The sequence below is a fragment of the Chaetodon auriga genome, chromosome 11 (assembly GCF_051107435.1).
Source record: "Chaetodon auriga isolate fChaAug3 chromosome 11, fChaAug3.hap1, whole genome shotgun sequence".
NCBI classification, from domain to species: domain Eukaryota; kingdom Metazoa; phylum Chordata; class Actinopteri; order Chaetodontiformes; family Chaetodontidae; genus Chaetodon; species Chaetodon auriga.
The window spans coordinates 277,153-295,156 of NC_135084.1; the positions used below are offsets into that span (position 1 = coordinate 277,153).

An 18,004-nucleotide genomic window follows, 5' to 3' on the forward strand; every position below is an offset into this window, starting at 1 on the left:
AGTATTGTGTTTAGCACTAGGCATCTTTGTGGCACCCCCACTAAAAACATGCAAGAAGATCACCACCTGACCAATGGTGACAAAAGGAACTGGGTCCCCAGGCGCTGCTGTTGGCTGGCAGCCCACTGTTCCTGGTCTGCCATGGAGGATGGACTTTCCAGGATGGGCAAATGCGGAGAAATAATTTCACTAAGCATGGCGTTTGTGCGGTCTCCCTCCTGTAACATGTGTGCTGTGATTAATAAAGTAAAAATCTTAATCTTAATCTTAATCTCTTCGATGTAAAAATAAAGTCCACCTCCCCTCATCTCACCAGCTTGCATTCTGCTACTATGCTCTGCCCTTCATGTGCAATAGCTTGATTCGAGTTGTTGTGATGGGGCCAGGTCTCTGCAAAGATGTGGGCCCAACAGTCTCTGATTTCCTCCTTTGCAAAAATTACCTTATTAGTCTTGAGTATTATTTCATCCATTTTATTTTACTGCGACTGGATATTAGCTAAGAGCAGGCTAGGCAGTGGAACAGTCTTAGGTATAATCTAGTTTAACTCTTGTTCCAGCTCTCTTCGCTCTCTTCCTGAGGTGATAGCACCGCTTGTGATAGTGTTTGGGTGAGATATCATGAGGACTGACAAAGAATTATTTATGGACACAATTAAAACTGCATTCATTGACTCTGGGCTATTGGGTGCAGAGGAAATTAAGTTAAAAAAGATGACATTCAGTGCAGACCTGCATAAAGAAGTAATTGTCTCCATAGCTGCTTTCAACTTACTTTCGAGCTGATATTTCAAATAGCTTTCAGCTGTTATTCTACAACTGTTAATTCAGCAAGGAAGAAAAAAAATCAAAAGAAAAAGAAAGAACATTGAATTTACAAGGTAAAAGTTATATGTATGCGTTTTTTTATTTATGTATTTACTGTCATATTTAATAAAATTGTGATATGAATTTTCCATGCCACATTAAAATCAAATCACAACACAGTAAACAAAGTGAGGATGTGCGTCGCATTTCATTGTTGTCCAGCAGACAGCAGCATACAGTGGGGAAAATAAGTATTTGATACACCACCGATTTCGCAAGTTTTCCCACTTACAAAGAATGGAGAGGTCTGTAATTTTCATCATAGGTACACTTCAACTGTGAGAGACGGAATCTAAAAAAAATAAAAAAAATAAAAAAATCCAGAAAATCACATTGTATGATTTTTAAATAATTAATTTGCATTTTATTGCATGAAATAAGTATTTGATCACCTATCAACCAGCAAGAGTTCTGGCTCTCACAGACCTGTTAGTTTGTCTTTAAGAAGCCCTCCTATCCTCCACTTATTACCTGTATTAATTGCACCTATTTGAACTCGTTACCTGTATAAAAGACACCTGTCCACACACTCAATCAATCAGACTCCAACCTCTCCACCATGGGCAAGACCAAAGAGCTGTCTAAGGACACCAGGGACAAAATTGTAGACCTGCACAAGGCTTGAATGGGCTACAGGACAATGGGCAAGCAGCTTGGTGAAAAGGCAACAACTGTTGGCGCAATTATTAGAAAATGGAAGAAACTCAAGATGACTGACTGGGGCTCCATGCAAGATCTCGCCTCGTGGAGTATCAGTGATCATGAGAAAGGTGAGGGTTCAGCCCACAACTACATGGGAGGACCTGGTCAATGACCTGAAGAGAGCTGGGACCACAGTCTCAAAAGGTAACCATTAGTAACACACTACGCTGTCATGGATTAAAATCCTGCAGCGCGCGCAAGGTCTCCCTGCTCAAGCCAACACATGTCTGAGGTTTACCTATATCTGGATGATCCAGAGGAGGCATGGGAGAAGGTCATGTGGTCAGATGAGAGCAAAATAGAACTTTCTGGTGTAAACTCCACTCGCCGTGTTTGGAGGAAGAAAGAGGTTGAGTACACTCCCAAGAACACCATCCCAGCTGTGAAGCATGGGGGTGGAAACATCATGCTTTGGGGGTGCTTTTCTGCAAAGGGGACAGGACGACTCCACCGTATTAAGGAGAGGATGGATGGGGCCATGTATCACGAGATTTTGGCCAACAACCTCCTTCCCTCAGTAAGAGCACTGAAGATGGGTCATGGCTGGGTCTTCCAGTATGATAATGACCCGAAACACACAGCCAGGGCAACTAAGGAGTGGCTCCGTAAGAAGCATTTCAACGTCCTCGAGTGGCCAGACCTGAACCCAATAGAAAATCTTTGGAGGGAGCTGAAACTCTGTGTTGCCCAGCGACAGCCCCGAAACCTGAAAGATCTAGAGAAGATCTGTATGGAGGAGTGGGCCAAAATCCCTGCTGCAGTGTGTGCAAATATGGTCAAGAACTACAGGAAACGTTTGACCTCTGTAGTTAAGGTAAATAAAGGTTTCTGTATCAAATATTAAGTTCTATTTTTCTATTGTATCAAATACTTGTGTCATGCAATAAAATGCAAAATAATTATTTAAAAATCATAAAATGTGATATGGACCTCTCCATTCTCTGTAAGTGGGAAAACTTGCAAAATTGGCAGTGTAATAAATACTTATTTCCCCAGTGTAGACCCGCCAATACTAAATGCAAAGCATTGTCATTAGTTTTTATAACACAAAGAATGGCGAGGGACTGTAACTTCGATCAGGGCCAAAAAACTTGAGATGTCACGTGTAGTAATACGAACAATTGGGCACGTGTGTGTTTACCTTCAAATGTGTGTTTGGCATTAAGTCCCTTCACTAGTTTTTGAGAAGCCATCATGGTCTCCAGAAGTGGAAACCACAGGACCTGTGAGATAAAAAAGGAATGAATGAGCAGGCAGATGGTGTTTGCCTCCTCCTGACCCTTCCATGCACACACACTGATAGTACCTCTCTTTGTTGCTGGTAGAGGTTCTGAGAGCTTTGATGACACAAGGCAATTATGTCATTCAGTGAATCCTTTACTCTTGTGAGTGTTGATTCACTGTCTCTCTCCTTTTCATCCCATCTTCCATCTCCTCCTTCAACTCTTCTGTCACTCTGAGCAGTGAGGAGACTCAGCTTTTCCTTCAGTGTCTTCAAAGAATATATAAAAGTAAATTTGTGACAGTAACAACTACATAAAACAGAAAAATCAGTGGTATAAATCAAGTACATTTTCATTTCATTTCATTTTACTGTATTTAGAGTTTGTTGTACAAGTATTTAAGTAGAGTTTGTTGTACAAGTACTGTACTTGAGCATTTCCAGTTTATGTGAATTATACTTGAACTCCGTAACTGTCAATGGTGCCCATATGCATAACGAAGTGTGGATATTGATATGACAGATATATCAGTCATTACTACATTGAATTCATGTGTCAGATTGGTACACACATACACTACTCACAAAAAGTTAGGGATATTTGGCTTTCAGGGTGAAATTTATGGAAAATGTAGAAAGTTCACACTACCGTGATATTATATCATGAAAGTAGGGCATTTAAGCAGAAGCATGCAATGGTGATTTCTTCAACTAAAACAATTTATTAAAGCAAAAGCCAACAACAGTGGTGGGCATACCACAACAAAAAATGTCAATGTCTCAATAACTTGTCACGTGCCATTGAGCATCAATTACAGCTTGACAACGACGTCTCATGCTGTTCACAAGTCGACTTATTGTCTACTGAGGCATGGCATCCCACTCTTCTTGAAAGGCAGCCCTCAGGTCATTGAGGTTCTGGGGTACAGAGTTACGAGCCTCTACACAGCGACTCAGCTGATCCCATAGGTTTTCTATGGGATTCAGGTCTGGAGAAAATGCAGGCCACTCCATTTGAAGTACCCCAGTCTCCAGCAGCCATTTCCTAATGATGCGACCTCGTGGCCACTTTCCTCTGAGAGCATCCTGTTTGAAGACTCACAATGGCAAGGTACTGTTAATCAATTTTTAGGTGTCGTCTTGGTCTCATGATGTCAAAATGTGAACAGCATGAGGAAGAGGACTTTTTAAATACCAAATCTAATTGAACCAGGAAATTTATTGGTCGATTCATGGATCAAACACCTGTTGTGAATTTTGCCATTCAGCTCCTTGTTAGAGAACAGCAAGTTGTGCAAAAATACTGAGCAGTTGGACATGTGCATTCAAAAGTTTAGAGAAGGTCAAATTAAGTTCACCTGTAAAGGTTATAGTGCATTTTAGGTTCATCCTGAAATTTCACTCGAAAGCCGAATATCCCTAACTTTGTGAGTATTGTATCATGAATTAATTAATTAATTAATAAATGATTGCTCTCCGGAAACTTTGTAGCTACCTCTAATAAGACTTCAAAAGCTCCTTGAAAATCTCCCTTTTTTTCCAGCAGATAGGCTGTGGCCTCATTGTGGTGGTACTTCTCTGTTATCTAGAAAAAAAAGACATGAAATAAAGATTAAGAGAAACAAACTGGAAATGATGTGCATACACTTCAAAAAGAAATATGAGCCCAAAAGGCCAGACAGTTGTATTATACAGTAATTGAGGCCCAAAATTTCAATTTTGGAAAGGCACCACACATCATAACTCCAACTGACTTGAAATTATACTTTCAACCAGCAAAGAAAAGACAAGAGACAATGAAAAAGGGCCAGCCTTAATAGGAAAACAGCCATAATCTGTTAATGATTTGTTTCATCGACTAAAATCTTGGTAAATATCTTCAGACCACGATTGGAAAGGCCTCTTTCCAATCATGATCTGAAGCATTTTGTGCTACAAATACCAAAAACATGTGTCTGAATACCCAGTGGACAGGAGTTTACCAATTTACGTGTACATGCTTGCCTTTCGGCAATCTGTATTAAACTCACTGGAGCTCACTCACTGGAGGTTTGTGCCAAATTAGGCAAAATTTCCTCAAGGTGTTCCTGAGATATCATGTTCACAAGAATAGGACATATGGACATGCAAGACGTACAGACAGACAACCTGAAGTTACTACAGTTACTGTTACTATGTACAGACAGACAACCCGAAGATAATATAATATCTGAGAACTGAGAACTTGTCTAGTAGATTTGGCGACTTCGTGAACCTAACATTTTTTTCCACATGAAGAAAACAAGAACTACAATGGGTTTCTGATGATGACAGAGATTGTTTAGAGTGAAGACCACAAGTACCAATATTTTACTTCTAAGTGAAACACATTTGAGGTTGCCATTCTATTAGACTGCTGATGTTTAGCAGGTGTAATGTTCACCATCTTAGTGTGCTTTTCAATGCATCATTCCTGTCATATGGAAACCACTCCTGCCGTTTCTCCAATATGTACTCTGAACACAGCTGTTCATGGAACAACCAAGTGCAGGTATTTAACTCTGGTACACAAACACGTGCAATACACATAATGAACGTATAACAGTTAGTACTTGTATGGCCTCCTCCAGTCTGTAGTGCTGGGAGGTTTTGAGGAAGCTCAGGAGCTCCTGGGGGGCAAAGCGGCTCATCAAGTCCAGCAGAAGCTCATGGAGATCATGTTCCAGTAGCAGGATGGTGCCGGAATCTTGGCCTTCCCTGAATAACAGAGCAGATAAGAGGTGAGAAGGAAGAAAAGGAGGAGTCAGACAGGGAGGAGAGGAGGCCAATTTAGAAGAAATACAGGAGTGAGGGAGATGAGGGCGCACACCGTACCGTGGCTCCAGGAGATAGCTGAGGAACTTGAAAAGTAACTGGTCATCCTAAAGAGAGAGAGAGAGAGAGAGAGAGAGAGAGAGAGAGAGAGAGAGAGAGAGAGAGAGAGAGTATATTGAGATATTTAGTGGGTAACATTAAATAAATGGAATGGAATGAAATATCTACCTAAAATGGCAGCTCATTATTTCTGTCTTAAAGAACTGGGAAACTGCTGACTTTGACAATCAGTGTATATTGATATTTAGCTGATTTAACATTTACCATGTTCACCATCTTAAGTTAGTATGTTGTGGTCTACTAAGCTAATGACTGAAAGTCAAAGAAGAAACAGCAGGAGTTTTCATGTGACAGGAATGATGCAGAGAAAGGCTAGTGAAACAGCAAACACCCCAGATTACATGAAACATTAAAACAACCATTCTTCCTTCTTTTTTTAAAGCTCCTTTACATAGTAGAGTTGGTGACAATTCAGAGTTTAAGTTTCCTGTGGCAGTCAAAAACTGATTTCTGTTGGTTGTAATGCTTTTGCATAAATATAAAATTTTCATTACTCCCCCATGCTGTGCTGTGTAAGTCTTTGAGTGGGCGGCACAGCACGTGTTTAACAGTTTGCTTCACAGTGACTGACATCATTCCAAAATCTCGAGTCTCTGAGTTCATCTGTTTGGGGTTTCTCCACTGTGGGGAGGTTAGTCACACTGAGCCATACTGTGAATGGTTGCGAGCAGTCGAGCTGCACTGGCACAGAGCAAGTGTTTTACCACTACACCACACAACAAGTCACAGCTGTTTACCTTGATGATGTGTTGCAGGTGTGCTGTTCACAAACCACAGTAAGAGTCTGCTGCCTGCAGCTCTTTTCAGCTAACTGTGCCTGTTTCTATTTATACTAGTTTGCGCTGTGACACTTTAATCATCACTGCCTGGCTTGGCATGGTGTGGCTAAAAAGGACTGTTCTGTGCCCAGGGACAGACCTAGCAAGTGTATACAACAGCACCAGACCCCGGGGGAAGTGGCGTTTTTAAGGGAACTATGCCCATTGTACACAACAAAGTCTGTGCCGAGGTGCACTGCTGTTTTAAGGATAAACCATGGCTGCCCTTCGACACTATAAAAAAGAAAAACTTGAGCTAACTTGAAATTTCAAGGCAACAAACTTCAAAATAATACTATAACTTGTATCTGATAAACACAATGCTGTCTATTTCTGCTGTGCTGTGGCCATCCATGCATGGGGGCAAACTCACTGAGGTAGCTAGACTCCCTGTACTAATATTACCAGATAAAGAACATACAGTATATAATACAAAAAAATATATATTTTCACCTTACCTGAAGCTCAAAGATGATTTGCTGCACATGTTCAGTGAAGTGAAACACCACTAAGTCAGCTGACTTACTGGGGTCAAGGATCACCAGCTCCTGAGAAAATATGTAAGGCGGTTTGTATGCCAATGCTAACACGATCACAGACATACTATTAGCCAGATAATGTCCTAATGGCTGATGCATGGCATGACACAACCAGCCCTGCAACTTTCTCCTTAAGCCAAAACTATGACTGTTTTGTGCTTAACAGCTACTGTGTGTATGTGAATGAATGAGCAGTGTACTGACCTGCATGTGTTGCAGGACCCTGTCCTTGACTGTCTGTTTGTCCTCAGGGCTGTAGGCAGGCATACACAGCAGATTGTGGATGTAGCTGAAGATCTCCCCCTGAGACACACACACACACACACACACACACACACACACACACACACACACACACACACACACACACACACACACACACACACACACGCACATTCACACACATATATATCTAAACACTTTATTTGAATCCACCCAATTACAATTTTCCACAAGACTCAAATATTTACATAGGTCTCCTACATTCTTCAACACTCCTCGACCACAGTGTTCCAGCTGAGATGGACCAGAATTTTACCAGTTGTCTAGCTCTGCCTGTCATAACTCATTGACAAAAATCACACACATATCAACACATTTCATACATATCAAACAAATACATGTGTAGTTCGAGAAATCTGAAATACATGCTACCTTTCTGAGGGGGTCTCTCAGGTAGCAGTCAATGATCCTGTCATACAGATGTTTCTTCTCATAAAGAAATTCACAGATTTGGTAGCTGGCAAGATGGGGAGACACAAAGACATGTTATTGACCCCACAAAATACAATAACAATAATAATAATAGTAACTTTTGACTTACAGTGTATAAGCTACTATCATAAATATCTATTGCTGTCCCTGGTGTTTTCACAGGTGATGGTGAATCAATGCTTCAAAATTTCTGGATGACATACGACATCAATGAAAAGCAGCACTGAGAGACTGAGCGCTAATTGGATAATTTAGATAAGACTGTCTCAGTGAATGACTTGGTGGGTCAGTAGCCTATGCTAAATATCAGCACTGTGTGTTAAAGCTGCACTAATAAATATTTTATATTAACTAGATTGAGACTTAGACTTTTATTTTATTGATCCCAATGTGGGAGATTCTTTTGCTGCAGCAGCAGGTTAAGCATACACATAAACACAAAATATATACTATAAAGAAAAATAAGGATGAGAATAAAACTAAGAGAAAAAGAATGTTCTTAAAAATATAACTAAGCATATAAACATGAAATAACAGCAATTCTTAAAATAAAGTATATCTAAGTATATAGTTATATATTATGTATTATATAATACATATTATATAGTATTTAAAGGCATATAATAAATATAGAACATAACTAAGTATACAAACAAATATTAACAGTAGTTCTTAAGAGAGAGAAAGAGCCAGAGCAATAAACATATATATACGTATATACCATAAAACCATGTGCAATGTTGCAGTAGTGCAAATAATATGCAACATTGAAATATTGGGGTTTGTGAGGTTGGTAGAGATTAACTGTTTAAATTACTGTTATACAGTGTGATGGCACGTGGCAGGAATGATTTCCTGAAGTGGTCCTTTAGAGAAGGAGCTCCGCTGTCTGTCCACCAGGTGGTGAAGAGGGTGTCTGTCCAGTGTCCTCCTCTCCACCACCTCCTCAAAGGTGTCTAATTTGCAGCCAGTAATGGAGCCAGCCTTCCTCAGTTCAGTCTGTTGGTGTCCGATGCTGTTCCCCCACTACACTGCCGCAAAGAGGAGTGCATTGGCAACAACAGACTGGTAGAAGATCTTCAACATCTTGCTGCACACGATGAATGATCTGAGCCTCCTCAGGAAATTGAGTCTGCTCATCCCCTTCTTGTGAACAGCGTTGATGTTAGTTTTCTAGTTCAGTCTAATTTAAGATAAAATAAGATAGACTTTATTTATCCCATAATGGGGGAAATTCACATTACAGCAGCAACAAGACAGAGTGCAAGAAGTCAGAGGACAAGAAGACAAAAAAATATTGCACAAGTGTTATATACCCTATGGTAATTTAAAATATATACTATACATACACTCTTAGGTAATTTAAAAATGACGATTGCACATGAAAACAGAGGAAAAATGTGAGATGTGATCAGGCTATCAGTACAACTTGCATTTGAGTGGATGTTATTGTGCAGTGTTATAGAGTCTGATGCCTGTGGGCAGGAAAGACCTGCAGTAGCGCTTCTTCCTGCACTGGGGATGTAGAAGTCTTGTGCTGAAGGAGCCGCTCAGGGTCCTCACAGTGTGGTGCAGGGTGTGGGAGGAGTTGTCCATGATCTTTGTGTTCTGTCTGTCAGGTAGTCAGTAATCCAGGAGATTGTGGGCACGTTGACTCCCATCACTTGCAGCTTCTCACCCAGGAGCAGTGGATGGATGGTATTAAATGCACTTGAGAAATCAAAGTGATCCTCACAGTGCTGCTGCTACAATCCAGGTGGGAGTGAGCACGCTGCAGCAGGTGTATGATGGCATCATCCACATCCAGGAGTTTGTAGGCAAATTGTAGAGGGTTACCTGTGGTTGGAGGTGGGCCAGGACCAGCCTCTTCAGCACCTTCATCATGAAATCAGAAATCAGAATCAGAAATCAGAAAAAGCTTTATTGCCAAGAATGCTTTTACACATACGAGGAATTTTTTCTGGTGAAATTGGTGCATGACACATCTACTAAAATATGACACATCTACTAAAATAAGAGCATAAAAATATAACGATTTAAATATATATACACAAGCCTGTTATTGTTAGAAACACAGTACTGTTTTTCAGAAAGAAGTCCAAGTTGAGCGTTAATGTAACGCATAGAGTTATATTTATATCAGTCAATGTGACAGAATGAGTCCGAGGTGGAATGTGAAGAGTGTCAGGGGGGGTGCCGGGCCTTGTTGGTAAGGCTGACAGCACACGGGAAAAAACTGTTCTTGTGGCGTGAGGTTTTGGTCCTGATGGACCGCAGCCTCCTGCCAGAGGGGAGTGGCTCAAAGAGTTTGTGTCCAGGGTGAGAGGGATCAGCCCCAATCTTTTCTGCACGCCTCAGGGTCCTGGAGGCGTACAGGTCCTGAAGAGATGGTAGATTGCAGCCAATCACCTTCTCTGCAGACCGAATGACACGCTGCAGTCTGCCTTTGTCCTTGGCGGTGGCAGCAGCGTACCAGATGGTGATGGAGGAGGTGAGGATGGACTCAATGATGGCTGTGTAGAAGTGCACCATCATTGTCTTTGGCAGGCTGAATTTCTTCAGCTGCCGTAGGAAGTACATCCTCTGCTGTGCTTTCCTGATGAGGGAGCTGATGTTCGGCTCCCACTTGAGGTCCTGGGAGATGATAGTTCCCAGGAAGCGGAAAGACTCCACAGTGTCAATAGTGGAGTCACAGAGGGTGATGGGGGTGGGTGAGGCTGAGTTCTTCCTGTAGTCCACAACCATCTCCACTGTCTTTAGAGCATTGAGCTCCAGGTTGTTCTGATTGCACCAGGTCACCAGATGGTCAACCTCCCACCTGTAGGCGGACTCGTCACCATCAGAGATGAGTCCGATGAGGGTGGTGTCGTCCGCAAACTTCAGGAGCTTGACAGACTGGTGACTGGAGGTGCAGCTGTTCGTGTACAGGGAGAAGAGCAGAGGAGAAAGAACACAGCCCTGGGGGGATCCGGTGCTGATGGTCTTAGCGTCGGAGAAGTGTTTCCCCAGCTTCACGCACTGTTTCCTGTCAGACAGGAAGTCTGTGATCCACCTGCAGGTGGAGTCAGGCACGCTCAGCTGGGAGAGCTTCTCCTGAAGCAGAGTTGGGACGATGGTGTTGAAGGCAGAGCTGAAATCCACAAACAGGATCCTAGCGTAGGTTCCTGCAGAGTCCAGGTGCTGGAGGATGAAGTGGAGGGCCAAGTTGACTTCATCGTCTACAGACCTGTTGGCTCTGTAGGCAAACTGCAGGGGGTCCAGGAGAGGGTCAGTGATGTCTCTGATGTGTGAGAGCACAAGGCACTCAAAGGACTTCATGACCACAGAGGTCAGGGCGACGGGTCTGAAGTCATTAAGTCCTGTGGTCCTTGGCTTCTTGGGAACAGGGATGATGGTTGAAGACTTGAAGCAGGCTGGCACGTGACATGTCTCCAGTGAGGTGTTAAAAATGTCTGTGAACACTGGAGACAGCTGATCAGCGCAGTGCTTCAAGGCAGATGGGGAGACAGAATCCGGTCCAGCTGCTTTCCGGGGGTTCTGTCTCCTGAAGAGTCTGTTGACGTCCCTTTCATGGATGGAAAGAGTCGTCACTGAGGTGGGTGGGAAGGGGGAGGGGGGGGCCTTTAAGGTGGGCATTGGTGGAGGTGACTGGAGCTGGAGCTGTTCAGAGGTGTCGTGGGGGATGGTTGCCGGACTGTCCCTTTGTCTTTCAAAGCGGCAGTAGAACTGGTTCAGGTCGTTGGCTAGGCGTCGATCGTTGATGGAGTGGGGGGCTTTAGGCTTGAAGTTAGTGATCTGCCTGAGCCCTTTCCAGACAGACGCAGAGTCGTTAGCTGAGAAATCTCAGAGTACAGCCGTTTAGCCTCTTTCACCGCCTTGCTAAACTTGTACTTCGACTCTTTGTATCTGTCTTTGTCCCCACTCCTGAAGGCCTCTTCCTTTGCCAACCTTAGCTGCCTGAGTTGGGCTGTGAACCAGGGTTTGTCATTGTTGTAACTCACCCTGGTGCGTGATGGAACACAGCAGTCCTCACAGAAGCTGATGTAGGACGTCACAGTCTCCATGTACTCATCCAGACTGTTGGTAGCAGTCCTGAACACATCCCAGTCAGTAGAGTCCAAACACGCCTGGAGATCCTCCGCAGCCTCACTGGTCCACTTCCTTGATGTCCTCACTACAGGTTTGCAGAGCTTTAGTTTCTGCCTGTACGCAGGAATCAGGTGCACCATGACGTGGTCAGAGTGGCCCAGTGCAGCACAGGGGACGGCGTGATAAGCATCCCTGACGGTGGTGTAACAGTGATCCAGAGTGTTCTCCTCTCTGGTCGGGCATTTGATAAACTGTCTGTATTTAGGGAGTTCGTGGGTGAGGTTACCTTTGTTAAAGTCGCCAAGGACAATAACTAAGGAGTCCGGGTTGGCCCGCTCCACACGCAGTATCTGGTCCGCGAGCATACGCTGTGCGTCCTGCACGTTGGCTTGCGGCGGGATGTAAACGCCGACCAGAATGAATGAAGCGAACTCACGGGGTGAATAAAAAGGCTTACAGTTAATGGTGAAATATTCCAGGTCAGGAGAACAGTGCTGCTGGATCACTGTCACGTCGTTGCACCAACCACTGTTGATGTAGAAACAGATTCCTCCACCTTTAGTTTTGCCGGAAAGTTCCGTGTCTCTGTCCGCGCGGTGGAGTTGGAAGCCAGCCAGCTGCAGCGCAGAGTCCGGTATTAATCCACAGAGCCACGTCTCGATGAAGCACAAAACCGCAGATGAAGAAAAGTCCCTGTTTTTACCCAACAGCAGTTGCAATTCCTCAAGTTTGTTGGGCAGTGAACGCACGTTAGAGAGAAATATTCCCGGTAACGCTGTACGTAGTCCGCGCTGGCGAAGGCGCACGAGCGCGCCGGCCCGTTTTCCTCTCCTCCGGCGTTTCACTGCGTGAGCAAGGGTAAGCACACCTTTGACCAGTATGTCCAAAATTTCCACAGTTGGGAGCAGAAATTTAGGAAATAAATCCTCTGGTGTTGCTCCCCTGATGTTCATGAGCTCTTCTCTGGTGAAAGAGCTCCGGGTACCGTCACAAAAAACAGGGTTAAAACACAAAACAAAACAAAACAACGCGCACCAACACACCGAGGCAGCCGTCCGCGGCGCCATCTTGATCTTGATGAGTGATGTAAGGGCAACAGGTTCACAGAATTTGATGTACTCTGTGATACATTCTGTCAGGCTGTTAATGTCCTCCCCATGTGGCTCACACCACACATCCCAGTCTGTTGTGATCACGATGGTGGACGTGAACTCCTGAGGCAAATAATAAGGCCGCATCCCCACAGCTAGCAGCTCAATGTCCAGCCTACAGAAACATTCCTTAACGGCAACATGTCCGGGATAACATCAATTCTCATTCACAAACAGCACAATCCCCCTTCCCTTCTTCTTACCGCTCCGAGCTGGATCTCTGTCCACCCGCACACAGCTGAAGCCAGGTACCTCCACGCTCTGGTCTGGGACGTCTTAGTGAAGCTATGACTCGGTAAAGGCCATTAGGCTGCACTGTCAGTATTCCCACTGAGTCCTGACCAGTGCAACAAGCTTGTCTGTCTTATTTGCCAAAGACCTCATGTTCCCCGTGATGATCACCAGAACGGACGGTCTGTATCTCTGTTGCCTTGGCCCTCCGTTTGGCTCTGGTTCTGCAGCCCTGACGTCGCCTCTTCAGCTTATCCAGGACTACAATCCTCTCTCAAGGCGGTAGCGTGGGTTTACACAACACGATCAGCAGCTCGTGTGTGTAAACTACGCCCCCAATCCTCTCTGTACAGCCTTCCATTACAAAAAGTGCAAAAAGTAACAGGAGGGCCACCATAAAAGTTGCAAAACTGCATGCAAACATTGTGACGCAGTTACCAAAAGCACAGTTAAAAGATAGAATTAAAAAGAACAGAAAAAACACACTAAATGAACAAAAACGAACAAAAAACGACTGAGCTACTGCAACAGGCATATTAAGCAGTGCGTTGTTTATTATTTTGTTATGTTTATTTGTTTAATGTGTTGTGTGTGAGTTTCTCTTCCAGTTTTGCAGTGGAGGTGTGGCCAGGCTGTTCGGTGGGCAGACGGTGCACCTGATTCTCATCCACTGATTCTCTCCTCATTTAAGCGGAGTGGCGGAGATGTCTCACTGCCAGCTTGTTCAAGCCTCATGCTAATCTTTCCAGCCATTCTTGTCTCTTGTATTCCTAGTAACACTAGTCTTGTCGCCTTGTCTTGTGAGCGTATCTCAGTTGAGTTTGGTTTATTATCCACAGAGTCTTTATCTAGTTTTTATTTCTTGTTCTAGTTGTGCATTATTTCCTACCCGCTAGTCACAGTGTAGTTGATTGTTTTGTTTAAGGGCTGTTTTTGTGTTTGGAGATTGTGTTCTTGTTTGTTCTTATTTAAATTATTGTATTAGGGTCTTTTTGTTATTGTTAATAAACTTTTTGGTTTAAACTGCTCCCTTCATTCCGTGCTTTGTGTCTGCTTCTTGGGTCCTATTTAAATTTAATATCAAAACCTAACAAGGCAGCCACCTAACACAGCACCATTTGGTTTCAACTATTGATCAAATGATCAAATATGTAATGTGACAGGTACCACTCGTAGGTGCCACAGGAAATTCTTAGCAACGTTGCACTTACCCTCACCTCTATAAAGCTCTTTAGCTTCTTTTAACATATTGTTTTGGTTTTACAGCAAAACAATTACAAATCTACTGTTTGGTTCCATTTCAGTGCTTTCATCAACTCTGTTCCTGACAGCAACAGACAACTGTTTCCGGTGAGAAAGCTCTGACAAACCTACTGCACACTACCTGGCCAGCACCAAACAGCAGATAGAGAAAATAACTGACTAGCTGGTTAACAAAGTAGAACATGCAAACAGTTAAGAGTCACATATTTTTTCAGGAGACCAAAAGCTGAGTTAAAAGAAGAATGAATACTTAGCAAAAAAATAATTCAACTGTTGCAACCTCACATCAGTCAAGATTTTGTATAAAAATTTGTATATCCACAGAACAGTAAGTGTTAATCTGTGGAAACACTTTTGGAGCATAGATGGGCTACTAACTACTGCTAAGTCCTCCATAACGGCGTATTGTAAGCCCAGTGGAATAATCACTGTCCCAACATTCCTTCTTCTGGCTCTTGTGGCTATTCATTGCTCAACGCACAAAGATCTTCAGTGGTTCATTGCAAGAGTCCATTACAACAGTCTATCAATTTCTATATAAAGCCAACATTTTCACAAATACCTCTCAGTGTTTTTCCTGCAGGTGAGAATCCACCCCACTTTCCATGTTTCTCAAATTAAGCCTGTTAAGCCTGTGGCAGTGGAGGTGTGGCCAGTAGTGATGGGCATTCTGGCTCTTTTAAGAGAGCCGGTTCTCAGGGCTCGGCTCTCATAAAAGAGCCAGCTCTTTCGGCGCCCAAGTGGCTCTTCAGATTTTTTGTTGCTTAAATTTATTTATTACCAAAATAATGTAAAAATACGTGGAAAATTAATTACTAATGTGCAAAACATACTTTATATCAAATTGTACTGCATTTCCTGTGGTCACTCATTTTCTCACCTTTCCAGCGTTTTGTCTGTCGCGGCTCTGTGTGTGTGTGTGTGTGTGTGTGTGTGTGTGTGTGTGTGTGTGTGTGCGCATGCGTGTGTATCTCCTCCCCCTCCTGCTCAGTGCGTACACACAGAAGCCACCACACATCATGTAGTTGACCAATCACGTGCAGCTTGAACGGAAAAAAAAAACCCCAAAGCGGCTCCTACTCCGGCTCCCAGGCAGGAGCCGGCTCCGATCTTTCACTTCAAAGAGCCGGCTCTAAGAGCCGTTTCGTTCGCGACCAACACATCACTAATGGCCAGGGGCAGACGGCGCACCTGAAATTGTCCAGCTCATCATCCCTCTCTATTTAAGCGACATGCTGGAGAGGTCTTGTTGCCAGATTGTTCTCTGCCATATGCAAGACTCTCAAGCTTTTGTTTCCAGTGTGTGTTCACCTAGTTCCGTCCTTGACTGTTTCCTAGTCAGCCTGTGTAACTCAAGACAAGTATTTTTTCCTACCCACTTACCTATGGTGTTGATTTTCGTTACGGGGCTCTTTCTGTTAGAGACTTTAGTTTTTCTTTTTGTGGTTATTATTTCTCTTGTATTATTGTCCAACTCAAGACAAGTATGTTTTCCTACCCACTTACCTATTGTGCTAGTTGATTTTTGTTACGGGGCTCTTTTAGTTAGAGACTTTAGTTTTTCTTTTTGTAGTTATTATTTCCCTTGTATTATTGTTTTCTGTTTGTGGCATTTTGTTTAACGGCTCCCTTTGTTCTGTGCACTGTCTTTGTCGCCTTGGGTCCAAATCTAAAATGCTAATTCCGAACAGCAGGATGGTCAAAGACTGTTAATCTCATCTATATATTAACACCTGACTGAAAGTTGACTGAAACCTATGGTGGCAAGTCGGACAACTCATGGCCTCCAGAGAAGAGGACATACTCTCTCTGATATAAAGAGCTCATTCTAAGGTAACAAAAATATGATTCTTATTTTCAGGTGATTCAACCCTAATAAAAACATAATTATTAATATTATATCAAATTTCTGCTAATAGATGCCCCTAAATCTTACACACTGGTCCTTTGAGGCTCCAACAGCTTTTGTGAAGCACCATACAGGGAATATGTGCAATTATTCAATACAAATATCTTTGGTCCCGGTCTTGGGTCAGCTACTTACAACTTGGCCTTCTCAGCCAAAGCTAACAGCCTTTCTTCATTAAACTGGACCACACCCCCAACATGCAGCAGCTCCAGCAGAACCTACAAATGATAGAAGCATTCAGATCTTATACTTAATTAATGTTCTGCTACAAGTTAAAGTTCTTCATTTAAAATGTTACTTAAGTATGTAGGTGTAATTGGGAAAATGTATAAAGTAATGAGGAACGAAGGTTGTCACCTACCTATCTATCTATCGATAGATCGATCATACACACACACACACACACACACACACACACATATATAAACCTAACCTGTTGCCTTTCAGTATGTCGGGAGTCATCATCTGGGCAACACAGGAACTCCAGAACCTGATAAGACAGTAAGTGCAAACATGAATGAAGCTAAAAGTTAAAAAGTTTTGAGCCAGTAACAATATAGCAGTAGCAATAAGCATGAAGGATTTAATATAAGACATGGTATAACTGCAATGAACATGACATCTGTATATGTATATATGTGTGTGTGTGTGTGTGTGTGTGTGTGTGTGTGTATATATATATATATATATATATATATATATGCGCTACCATGCAAATGTTTTAAGCAGGTGTGAAAAAATGCTGTAAACGAAGAATGTTTTCAAAAATATAAAAAATCGTTTATTTTTATCAATTTACAGAATTCAAAGTGAGTGAAACAAAGGAAAATCTGAATCAAATCAATATTTGGTGTGACTACCCTTTGCCTTCAAACCAGCATCAATTCTTATAGGTAAACTTGCACAAAGTCAGGGATTTTGTAGATTACAGTCAGGTGTATGATCAACCAATTATGATCAACCAATTATACCAAACAGGAGCTAATGATCATCAATTTCACATGTAGATTGAGACACAGTCTAACTGAAACAGAAACAGCTATGTGGGATGCTTAATACTAGGTGAGAAACAGCCAAACTCTGCTACCAAGGCAAGGTTGTGGTCATAAACCATGGCAAAACTGAGCAAAGCAACAAGACACAGGGTAGTTATACTGCATCAGCAAGGTCTCTCCCAGACATATATTTCAAAGCAAACTGGGATTTCAAGATGTGCTGTTCAAGCTCTTTTGAAGAAGTACAAAGAAAGAGGCAACATTGAGGATTGTAGATGCAGTGGTTGGCCAAGGAAACATGAAATACAAATCAAGCTTATTTCTCTTCGAAATCTGAAGATGTCCAGCAGTGCCATCAGCTCAGAACTGACAGAAACCAGTGGGACCCAGGTACACCTATCGACCGTCCAGAAAAGTCTGGCCAGAAGTGGTCTTCATGGAAGAGTTTCAGCCAAAAAGCCATACCAAGGCCAAGTGACTCATCTATGCATGAAAACACAGAAAAATGGCAGCAGGTGCTCTGGACTGATGAGTCAAAATTTGAAATATTTGGCTGTAGCAGAAGGCAGTTTGTTTGCCGAAGGGATGGAGA

The 18,004-nt window shown here is 42.8% G+C and overlaps 1 protein-coding gene across 3 annotated transcripts in view; it reads right to left on the reverse strand.

Annotated features, from left to right (window-relative positions):
- The window catches only part of vps8 (VPS8 subunit of CORVET complex), a 184,283-nt gene that overhangs the window by 35,822 nt on the left and 130,457 nt on the right, over positions 1-18,004 (reverse strand). For all 3 annotated transcript variants that reach the window (XM_076742305.1, XM_076742304.1, XM_076742306.1), the window contains 10 exons: positions 16,851-16,907; positions 16,553-16,635; positions 7,715-7,799; positions 7,265-7,363; positions 6,980-7,069; positions 5,644-5,690; positions 5,382-5,526; positions 4,286-4,375; positions 2,875-3,060; positions 2,710-2,791 (listed from right to left, as the gene is read on the reverse strand). In XM_076742305.1, the coding sequence (XP_076598420.1) occupies positions 2,710-2,791; positions 2,875-3,060; positions 4,286-4,375; positions 5,382-5,526; positions 5,644-5,690; positions 6,980-7,069; positions 7,265-7,363; positions 7,715-7,799; positions 16,553-16,635; positions 16,851-16,907 (964 nt within the window). The remainder of the gene's footprint in view (positions 1-2,709; positions 2,792-2,874; positions 3,061-4,285; positions 4,376-5,381; positions 5,527-5,643; positions 5,691-6,979; positions 7,070-7,264; positions 7,364-7,714; positions 7,800-16,552; positions 16,636-16,850; positions 16,908-18,004) is intronic.